The sequence below is a fragment of the Anabrus simplex genome, chromosome 1 (genome assembly GCF_040414725.1).
Source record: "Anabrus simplex isolate iqAnaSimp1 chromosome 1, ASM4041472v1, whole genome shotgun sequence".
NCBI lineage: Eukaryota > Metazoa > Arthropoda > Insecta > Orthoptera > Tettigoniidae > Anabrus > Anabrus simplex.
Genome location: NC_090265.1, coordinates 809,016,205 through 809,028,225, shown reverse-complemented (window position 1 = coordinate 809,028,225; position 12,021 = coordinate 809,016,205). Strand labels below are relative to the sequence as shown.

Genomic DNA, 12,021 nt, shown 5'->3' with positions numbered 1-12,021 from the left:
TATGAATTGTCACGAATTAATCTATACTTAAATTTGTAGTTTTTCCCGCAGAAAGAGAAGTGTTAAATGCGGGAATTATAGCTTTCTTCTTTTTGGGATTTATTTCTCCCTTTCTTTAGCAATTTAACGTCGTATATACACAGGATTTTGGTGACGTTGAGACAGGAAAGAGACTGAGTAGGAAGTGCTCGTGGTCCTAATGAAGGTGTGAAAATGAGGTATGTCTACCTCTTAAGTCCCGTTTCCTGATACGAGGTCGGGGATGAGGTGAGATGAAACTATATGGCATATTTTACGGCCGCATGCTCTTCCTGTCGCCAACCTCAGTTGAGGATCTAATGAAAATGAAATGATGATAGTGAATGAAAGGAATGGGCTGTGGCGATGCAAGTGAAAATGGGAAACCACAAAGAACTGTTCTCAGGACAGCCGACGGTGGAGTTCGAACCCATTCGCCTCCTGAATGCAGAGCTTGGCTTCATATCCCTAGCGCCTTCACACGCCCTGCTACTCCGCTCGGTGGTGTGAAAATGAGGTAACCACTGAAAATCATTTTCAGCGCAGTCGATGGTAGCGTTCGAACCAACCATCTTCCAGCGGTGAAGCTGTCACGGTGGCAAACCCCTTAGTTTGCTTATCAGAATTTACTGATCAGATTATTATTATTATTATTATTATTATTATTATTATTATTATTATTATTATTATTATTGTCGTTACTATAGCTAAGCGTATATTGCTTTAGCATATTAAGGCGAATGTGTTATTCACACAGTTTAGGCTAATTTCTTACAATCATTTTGATTATGATTAGTTATGATTGTTGCTGTAAGGGCTGAAAACGTCGAGGTAATCGGCCCCTATCTTCGTGATGAGTTTTAATATTTAATGAGAAGTTTAAGCCAGATGATCTGGGAATGAGTGTGTTGTATGAACGTTGATCCGGATCAAATAGTGTTCTTGTACTGTAGGCCACATTTATCAACGTGAAAAGAAGGCTTTTATAGCGAAAAATAGTGGCGTAACAATAAATCATTAGAAAATTTTAAAAAATGAGGTTCTGCATTATTACTGGTATTTAATCTGATGAAGGGATTTTTTTCGCGTATGTTTCTTTGAATTACAGATGTCTGACCACTCCGATTTTTCTTCAGATGACGATAATGAAGAATTTCGGCGATCTCCTCGAGTATTCCAAGAAAGAGGAAACCCATTCCTAGAACTTAGCGACAAAGCATTTAAAATGCGATTCCGTTTAACCAAACACACTCTTTGATGATATGGAAGGTAGACTTCGAGACGCTCTAATGAGACGATCGAATAGAAACCAGCCACTTGCTCCGATGTTCTAGATTCTATTGACTCTGCTGTTTTACGCGACAGGGTGTTTTCATATCGTAGCTAGTGATTTATTCGAAATTGATAAATGTACGGTTTGTCGTGTCATCCATAAATTAATGCGAGAAATTGCTGCGTTGACACTTCTGTTTATCTATGTGCTGACTGGCCCGAGAGAAGCAAGGGGAGAATCGTGCGTCAGGTCTGTGATATAGCTTATTTCCTAGAAATGCTTGGTTCTGTAGACTGTACACACGTGCCTATCATATCGCCTGGGGGTAACAACGCTGAAGTGTTCAGGAACAGGCATGGATGGTTCTCCATGAATGTACAGGTTATGTGTGATGCTTATCTGCATTGTCTTGACATAGTAGCAAGGTGGCCGTGGCTCGCCCTCTCCTCGCGATCCACAATTGAAAGAACTTTTTGGGGTTGTTTAAAAGTCGATTTCCCTGCTTGATGGTGGGTCTTCGAGTGAAATTACTCCTGGTTCCGCCTATTATAGTGGCAACTTTTGTCCTATATAACATGGCCTTGGATTCCATACATGGTGAACCTGAGAGTAGGAGATATTTTAACAGGAAGAAGGGTTTTCGAGGAACTTCCCAGTCTTCGAGGAAGCTGGGCTGAATGGAGGAAATACTGCTGTAAGGCTCCTTTCACACTACACGGTTTCGACCGTACGGCAAAAAAACCGTACGGCGACATTCCTTTAGTGGCGCGAAGAAGAGCATTAGACCTTTCACATTACACGGCACGGGGCCGTGCCGTGTAGCAGCCGTGTCTTGCCACTGGAAAGGACGGCTGCCGTTGACTCAGTGGCGCACGCAGCTAAATGCATGCTTTCACACTGCACGGTTTCTTAATCGTACGGCAGCTCTCGAGCAGCTGTAGAGGAGATAACGCGAGGGTATCTAGACACAAGTTATACGTATTGGTATCGTAGTGTTTTATTGTTTTACTTTGTTATTGAAATGTTCAGTGCATTGCTTTGTAGGATTTATCGTTGGTTTTGTGAAATGGCTGACGCAGATTCTGAAATTCTTATTACTCTGGTCCATACTGGGACATAACGCTAGACATTTATACAGTAGTGGCGATTGTATTGGACGTGTGGCGGGGGGAGGGGGGGGGGGGGCTAAATGTACAAACAACAAAACGTACCTGGGTTTGTGGTGTATAGCGTGGGGGTGTGTATATACACCAAAACTTTTAAAAAAAGCTCAAAGTGGTAGGCTAATTTCGACAGAGAGGTAAAGATTGTCAGACTACCAACTTAAGTGCGGTAATAGTTTTTTTTTTATTCAATACCATACAATAAAACTTTCATCAATGGAACAATTTTACACATGCACTAAAATTAAACAGAAGTACTGTGTGATAATACAATTAAAATTCGTTTAGAATTTGACTACACACTACGAAACTAACACACGAACGAGATTGCCAGATAGACGAAAACGCGCGGCAAGCGAGTGAATCATACCTCAGCGTCCATGACCTTGGCAATAAAATATACCCCTGCCACCCTTCCTCACAGGACATGCAGTCTCCACTACTTAGCATGGCGCTATACAAATCGGTTAGCCGCGACAAACTACATTCTGTGCGTATTCCCGCTAATAATTTTATTGATAATTAAAGAAAATAAAAGAAAGATTTATCTGATAAGACTTGTACAAATTGCTTTTTTAAATAATTAAATTAAGTCCTAGTTTCAGCCACCTAAAATGGAATAATAATGTAATGTTTTCTCCAATAAGGGGCTGCCTGGCCGAGGCGGTAAAGGCGTGCTCGGTCCGCCCGGAAGGACGTGGGTTCGAATCCCCGTCAGGAAGTCGTAAAATTTAAGAAACGAGATTTTCACTTCCGGCCCTGAGGTTCACTCAGCCTACTCCAAAAATGAGTACCAGGTTAATTCCTGGGGGCAAAGGCGCACCGACACAGATAGGTCTTATAGCGACGATGAGATAGGAAAGGGCTAGGAGCTGGAAGGAAGCGACCGTGGCCTTAATTAAGGTACAGCCCCGGCATTTGCTTGGTGTGAAAATGGGAAACCATGGAAAACAATATTCAGGGTTGCCAACTGTGGAGTTCCAACGCACTATCTCCGGAATGTAAGCTCACAGCTGTGCGCCCCTCTCCGCACGGGCAACTCGCTCGGTATCGCGTAGACTGAGTGGATCTCGAACCAAACCTCAGGTCTAGGTAAAAATCTCTGACCTGGCCGGGAATCGAACCCGCGGCTTCCGGGTGAGAGGCAACACGCTACCCCTAGACCGCGCGGCGGACTACTTCCAATCAAACAGTATAATACTGAAATTAGATACGAATTCTTAATATTGTCATTTAGACTTTCACGGCCCGTGTAACTATTCATGATGTATATTTTGGATTTTCCTTTCGAGACGCGTTGAGTGTGTTTACATAGTTCATTACACGGCATAATCCCAAAATATACAACAGGAATAGTTACGAATTTTTAAAATTGTATTGTATAGGATTGTCAAGGGACCGCGGGAGAAATTCGAATTAACCAAGTTCTACTGAATTTTCTAACTTTTGCCGAACTGTTACGTTAAAAGACAGTCGTTTGGTACAGTGGCGTATATAAGAGAGAGAGAGAGAGAGAGAGAGAGAGAGAGTGTGTGTGTGTGTGTGTGATATAGCCTTTCCCCTTCCCTCATGGGACGCTTGTACTCATTATAAATGATACTAAAACTTAATAGAACAATTAAAACATCCATTTGCAAAAAATACGTTTGAAATGTGTTTTATCATTTATATTATTATTAGTTATTACTATTCATAACCCGCGGTGAGAGCCTACATAGCTAAGGCAGCAGCGCGCCGGCCTCTCACCACTGGGCTCCGTGGTTCAAATCCCAGTCACTCCATGAGATATTTGTGCTGGACAAATCGGAGGCGAGGCAGGTTTTCCTCCGGGTAGGCCCTACTCCAGTTTTCCCTATCATCTTTCATTCCAACAATACTCTCCATTATCATTTCATGTCATCTGTCAGTCATTAATCATTGCCCCCTGAGGAGTGCGACAGGCTTCGACAATCGGCCCAATTCCTATCCTCGCCGCTAGATTGAAACTGGAAGCAGACTGTGGGGTTTCATTTTCATTTTTCATCCTCTTCCCCCGACCCCCACCCAAATTGCATTTAAATGGACCACCGCGCATTTAAAATACGTTACATTATTATTATTTTTATTACTATTCATATCTCCGAAGGAAAAGTCTTATCTAAGCCACTGGTTTGGTAAATATATTCCAACTCCTTAGTCTAAGTTCATTCTGAGATGGAATGCAGTAGGATGTCTCTATAATGAGGATGCGCTGCCCACGTGGCCTGGACTCACGTCCCGGAAATACTGTCTCTCCCTCACCCATCCCTCCCATATCGCTTGGAAGTGCTGTGCACGTTAGTGAGGTTCACGGCCGGTTGGAGCACACTCTTCGCCTGTCAACACGCCAACCTGCTGTTCCTTGACAGGCGACATAAATCAGTTGGCAATTTGAATGCCAGTCACATTTCCACGCATGCGCGAGCTAACACCCGCTCCTGTCATGCGGGCAATTTCTCCTTCTTTCTCCTCTCCCATAGCTAAGTTTCTTCTTGACTGCGGTCGTGTGCCCGACTATAGAGCGGGATATGTCCTTCTTTCGATCATCTTAAATCTTAAATTGCTTTTCTATTAACCTGGCAGAGATACATTCCCCATTGGTTAGGGGAGGGGAGAATTTTTTAACGTTTTGATTTGTATTGATATTTGTTTTGATATTTTGTAGCATTTACACTTTTTAATTTAGCGTTTTATAATATTTTGAAGAAAAAGAATTTGAGTTAATTCTGATAAATGGGTAATGTCGATAACGAAAATGAAAATCCTCGGCCTGTTTCCAGTCATTCGACCGGGTCAGGAATGGACTGAATGAAGCCCCCACCTAGCGGCGAGGATAGGAACTGTGCCTGCTGCTGAAGCCTGTCGCACGCCTCTGGGGCAGTGATTAATGACCGACATATGAAATGAAATAATATTGGAGAGTGTCACTGGAATGAAAGACGACAGGGAAAACCGGAGTACTCGGAGAAAAACCTGTCCCGCCATCGCTTTGTCCAGTACAAATCTCACATGATGGAGTGACCGGGATGTGAACCACGGAACCCAACGGTGAGAGGCCGGCGCGCTGCCGCCTATGCCACGGAAGCTCTTCTGTTGATAAATTAAAATCGCGTATTCATAGAACTAATATAGATACATATAGGCTATACGTAAATAATAATAATAATAATAATAATAATAATAATAATAATAATAATAATAATAATAATAATGTTATTTGCTTTACGTCCCATTTGGGTACTTTTACGGTTTTCGGAGACGCCGAGGTGCCGGAATTTAGTCCCGCAGGAGTTATTTTACGTACCAGTAAATACCGACAAGAGGCTGACGTATTTGAGCACCTTCATATATACCACCGGACTGAGTCAGGATCGAACCTGCTAAGTTGGGGTCAGAAGGCCAGTGCCTCAATCGTCTGAGCCACTCAGCCCGGCTACATACATACATACATACATACATACATACATACATACATACATACATACATACATACATACATACATACAGTCACTCCCATAAATATTCGGCCACTGATAAAATCCGCGAAAAAGTGATGACAATAACGCACCCATGAGCAGAATGTGAATCCAAATGTGTCCAAGTAATGAAACTACATTTGGTTGCTTAGGCCGATGAGGAATCATGGAGCATTGATGTACAGCATGCTGTGAAAGAAAGGACATTGTGCACATGGGTGAAATGATACGCCTCAAATATATATTCGGTCACCCGGAAAGGCCGGGATTGCCGCTATGTTCGTTGACAGCGATAGGGCAGATACCGTTGCAAAACGTTCAGTTCAGGAGTGCGATGCCGCAAGACACGTCGTGCCGAAATCATTTGCTGCAGTGTTGCGGACTGGTATCAAATGGGGTGCAAAAGATAACGCAATACCAGTTTGAAGAACGCCAGCTCGTGATATTCCATCATGCTCGAGGTAAATCGCATAGAAAGATTTCGCAGATGCTTAACATAACCAGAACAGCAATTGGAGATATGATAAGACGATTCAAAAATGAAGACAGAATTGATTCAATTCCCCAGACAGGCAGACCAAGAAGCCTAACAGAACGATAGGAGCGGTTGTGCTTCAGACTGGGAAACGAAATCCGAAAATTATTGCTCCGAATCTGGCAGCAGCTGTTTTACAGGAGTGTGTAAAGAAAGTGGGTACTGAAACCGTGCGAAGAGCACTGCTAAGGAATGAGTTCTTTCGGAGAAGAGCTAGTAGGAAACCATACATTAATGCAGTAAATAAAAACAAGCGGCTAGAGTTCGCAAAAACCTACGTACGCAAACCCAGTGCTTCGTGGGAGAAGGTGTTATTCGTTAATGAGTCAACTTCGGGTCCGATGGAAAGTAATTGGTGTGGCGGAAACGTCACGATGAACTGAGAACAAGCAATTTACAAGCAACTGTAAAAAAAATGGTGGAGGAAGTGCAATGGTGTAGGGATGTGTAGCATCGAACTGGATTGGTGCACTGAGTTTCATTGAAGATACTTTGGCAAAAAAAGGGCTATTTGGCTATCCTCAAAAAAATCTGTGACAATTTGCCGGACAACTTGGTATACAGTGTACTTTCAAATTCTATCAAGATAACGACCTCATGCACAAGTCGTAACTTGTCAGGGAATGGCTGCTGTACAACTGCCTGAAGGTCTTGAAACTCCACCACAATCACACGACCTGAACCCCATCGAGAATGTATGGAGTCGAATGAAGGCAGCGCTGCAATTGCGGCGGCCAAGTTCCTTCAGAAACTTGAAGAGGAGACTGCTACAAGAATGGGCGGCATTAAGCTCTGATTATATCAAGAAAGTCATCGCCAGTATGCCCAATCGACTGGGATAGGTCCTAAAACATGAACGTGGACCTACAAAGTACTGAATGTGTAACAGTGTTGTGAATTATGCGAGTGGGAGAATATTTTTGAGGTGGCACTGGATTTATTGCTTTTATTTAATGTACGACAGAGGGCGTACTAATGGCTGTCAGAAGAGTTTGAATTACATCACGATATTTGTAGAACGTGTTACAATGTTTTCCTACATGTTTCGTTGTATTATACGTTATCATTATAGTGTAAGAATAACCACCCAATAAAAGCGTGTGAAAAATCAGACTGACCGAATATTTATGGGAGTATCTGTACATACATACATACATACATACATATACTGGGCGAGTTGGCCGTGCGGTTAGGGGCGCGTAGTTGTGAGCTTGCATCTGGGAGATTGTGGGCTCGAACCCCCCTGTCGGCAGCCCTGAAGATGGTTTTTAGTGGTTTGCCATTTTCACACCAGGTAAATGGGGCTGTACCTGAATGATACATCTACTTTATAGACTGTTATGCCTTTCAGAGTTCAGTCTGCAAGCCTCTGTGAATTTACTATTCACCGCCAGAATCCTCTGTTTGTAACTACAGTAGTTCTGTGGCCTCGTTTAGTTCTGTACCTCTTATCTTTAAATCGTTAGAAACTGAGTCTAACCATCGTCGTCCTGGTCTCCCTCTACTCCTCTTACCCTCCATAACAGAGTCCTTTATTCTCTTAAGTAACCTGTCCTCTTCCATTCGCCTAACATGACCCCACCACCGAAGACGGTTGATGAATACGGCTTCATCCATCGAGTTCATTCCTAATTTAGCGTGTATCTTCTCATTCCTAGTACCCTCCTGCCATTGTTCCCATGTGTTTGTACCAGCAATCATTCTCGCTACTTTCATGTCTGTTCCTTCTACCTAGAGCTAATGGAGCTTACAGTAAAATAAAAATTCATTATAATAAACTGTACATTTATATCAAACGATGTACGCTAAAGCATGTAAAATCAGAGTAATAACAAGAAAATATACAAAATTAACGTAGGTCAGTGACGCTGCTGAAGGAAATTAGAGAACATGCCTGAATATTTTGTTCCATCTTTGGTGTTTCCCTATAATTTAAAGTTAAATCGTATTTGCTGAAATGTCTTTCAGCATGTACAATCTTGGTAGCACTCTAAATATATTGATGTGATTTTAGATACTGTTGCCTACTACAAATTTGTATTTATCTGTCAAAAGTCTGTACAGACTTCTCCTCCATATTCAACAGACACTATGCATGAATTGAATAAATGAGTAGCTGAATGAATGCCTAATTAATTGCCCACTTCTCTCCCAGTCACGGATCAATCAATCAATCAGTCAGTCATTGAATCACTGCTGATCTGCATTTAGGGCAGTCGCCCAGGTCGCAGATTCTCTATCAGTTGTTTTCCTAGCCTTTTTTTTTAAGGGATTCCAAAGAAATTGGAAATTTATTGAATGAATGAATGAATGTTCTCATCCAACAGCTACGGAACACAAACAACTGAGGAAGAAACATTCCATCTATTGGACCCTGACCCTTTACACGCAGTTTAACGGTTAATTACATTGTGGAGTACTAACAACAACAACAGCAATACAATGATAATAATACTAATACTCACTGTACTAATTACCACTGTTGACAGATTCTTGACTAACCGATTCATAACTTAAACATCCATCTATTCATCCATCCGTAATCTGCTCTACCCGAATTACAGGATCTTGTAACTTTCTTCTATATAAATTTGTAATCACAGTTAACAACTTACTGAGATTACTAGGCTTATACCATTCTTTGCTTATCATTCTAATAATGATAATAATCATACAGCCATTATCATCCTCACTTAACATATGTCGTTCATTGCTATTCAAAAATTTCCTGACCACTAGGGTTTCTTTACACATTTTCAGCTTCCCATCATCCACCATATCAAACCTCGTGTTTCTCTTCTGTTTACATTCACAATATTTGTGCTCATACCCTGACTTATTCCATTGAATTCTGAGAGGGTTGCCCTGCTCCTACCAACCACTGTCTTTGAATACCCCTAAGTCGTTTAATAATTAGTTTACACGTCGATACCTCCAAACTCTCGAGGTCCTTCTCTCAATAATTTCCGAATTCCAACCTGTCTAGTATACTTTTAACTTTAGTTAGCCAGTACTCCCCCTGAATATTGTCTCTCTGATGTTGATATGCAATCTGCAGAAGCTGCCTACCACTAATTACTATCAGTTCATTACCTTGCAAATAGCTGTCATTGCCCACAGGGATAATAATAATAACAATAATAATAACAATAATAATAATAATAATAATAATAATAATAATAATAACCTTTGGTTATATCATACATAACATTTTGTGTCAAGAAGGTACATTTGTATTAATAAATTACTGTCATTTTAGATACTGTTGCCTACCACCAACTAAAACTCCTTTTTAGAATAGTGCTCACTCCTATGTACGTCTAATCTAAGAATGCTGTTGTGTTGTTCTGTTCCAGGAGCCTGTTTCGTGGGGAACCAGAGCACCCGCTCTCTGTTAGTATTCGTCCTCATTCCACAGGCGCTCTTCTTGGTCCTGGGCGTGTCCCTCTTGCTACTGGGATTCATGGCTCTCTTCCGCTCAAGTTCGGCAGCCTGTAGCAGTCGTCGCGACGACTCTGGCAGTGGAAGTGGGCTGGTGCGACTAGGCGCCTTCGGAGCACTGTTCGCCGTGCCCGCAGCCTGTGTGGTCGCCAGCCTAGTGTACGAATACTGGGAGCGTGACACTTGGCTTCTTCGAGCTCAGACTCCTGCTCAGCAGCCCAGACCGTGCCTCTGGGTCTTCCTGCTGCGTCTCTTCATGACTCTGGTGGTCGGAGTAACAGCGACCCTTTGGGTATGGTCCCCTAAGACTCTCCGAGCTTGGCGACGCCTGTTCCGTCGTTTGGGACCCTACAAGCCAGCCCCTGTGAAGTGCTATCCGATCCACTGCTACTCACACCCTCCCCACCAGCATCCTCAGCAACACAAACATCAGCCGCTTCAGAGGACTCACAAACATCGCAAGTACAGACAGCCGCATGGAAGCGAAACCACCGTATAGATATCGGTTGCGAATTTTACCGTGTTGTATCTAAATGGAAGACTTTTGCTGTCTGGAGGTACAATTCCAGTCGGGCCATTCCATATCAAATCAAACAAATCTAGACGCACTTCCCACCACATCATCTGTAATAATTGTCCTCGATAGTCTGTAACAGAGGTGCTCAGCTGGGCGCCCCGTTGAAGCTATCCCAGTACGGCCGGGCTGGCATGAAGTAAATGCGGGCAGCTTACGTAGGAAGCATACGTCACAGTGAAGCGAGAGAGCATTGATGTTCGGCTGTAATTACGAAGCTCCCCTCCACTACTCCGCGACATGTTGATTGCGGTACATTATTTATTATGATTTATCGCAACAGATTTATACTGCGCTCAGTATAAACAGTCTGGTTTGTCTATATACCTAAAGTAACATGTCCTGACTGACTGACAGATTCATCATCGCCGAGCCAAAACTACTGGACATAAAGACATGAAATTTTGGGGATACATTTATATTACAGTGTAAGTGCTCACTAAGGGAGGATTTTTTTTAATATTCCGTTGCTGGGGGAGGGGGTGAATTTTTAAATTATCTATATCTCATAAACTGAACAGGTTAAAGACGTGCAAATTGGGATTTGGAATCTCCTTTAAAAATAAGGAAACACGCATTTTTTTCTGAAAATCCCCTTAAGGGAGTTGAAAATAAGTGAAAAGTGGGTTGAATCCTTTTTATGAGGATACAAATATCTCAAAACGGAAGGTTTTACAGACGTGAAAATCTTCTTTAAAAATAAAGAAACACGTACGTTTGTGTCTTCCGAAATTCCACTTAAGGGGCGGGGGGTGAAAGGAAGTGAAAATTGAGTTGAATTTTTAAAATGAGTATATCTCAAAACGTTAATAACATAAAAATTGGTATTTGGAATCTTCTTCAAAAATAAAGAACGCGCATTTTTGGTTTTCGAAAATTCCTCTTAAGGGTGTATTAGAAGAACTAAAAAAGGGGTGAATTCTCAAGATGAGTATATCTCAAAATCTTAACATGTTACAGACGTAAAAGCAGGTATTTGGAACCTCCTCTAGAAATTAAGAAACACTTTTTTTTGTTTTCGAAAAATCCACTTCAGGTGAGGATGAAAAGGACTGAAGAAAGATTTTAATCTTTTTTTTTTTTTTGCTAGGGGCTTTACGTCGCACCGACACAGATAGGTCTTATGGCGACGATGGGATAGGAAAGGCCTAGGAGTTGGAAGGAAGCGGCCGTGGCCTTAATTAAGGTACAGCCCCAGCATTTGCCTGGTGTGAAAATGGGAAACCACGGAAAACCATTTTCAGGGCTGCCGATAGTGGGATTCGAACCTACTATCTCCCGGATGTAAGCTCACAGCCGCGCGCCTCTACGCGCACGGCCAACTCTCCCGGTATTTGAATCTTTTAATGGCGATACTTATATCTCAAAAAATGAATATGATACAGACGTGAATATTGGCATTTGGAGTCTCGTTTAGAAATAAAGAAATGCGTAGTTTTTGTGTTGGAAAGATCCTTTTAAGCGGCCGGTGGCGGGGCAAAAAGGACCGAGAAGGTGGTTGATTTTTTATGAGGATACTTAAA

The 12,021-nt window shown here is 42.1% G+C and overlaps 1 protein-coding gene across 1 annotated transcript in view; it reads left to right on the top strand.

Annotated features, from left to right (window-relative positions):
* The window catches only part of LOC136857048 (frizzled-4), a 162,864-nt gene extending 152,101 nt beyond the window's left edge, over positions 1 to 10,763 (top strand). The window contains exon 3 of the mRNA XM_067135410.2: positions 9,840 to 10,763. Coding sequence (XP_066991511.2) covers positions 9,840 to 10,423 — 584 coding nt within the window. The 3' untranslated portion in view covers positions 10,424 to 10,763. The remainder of the gene's footprint in view (positions 1 to 9,839) is intronic.
* The last annotated feature ends 1,258 nt before the right edge of the window (positions 10,764 to 12,021 follow it).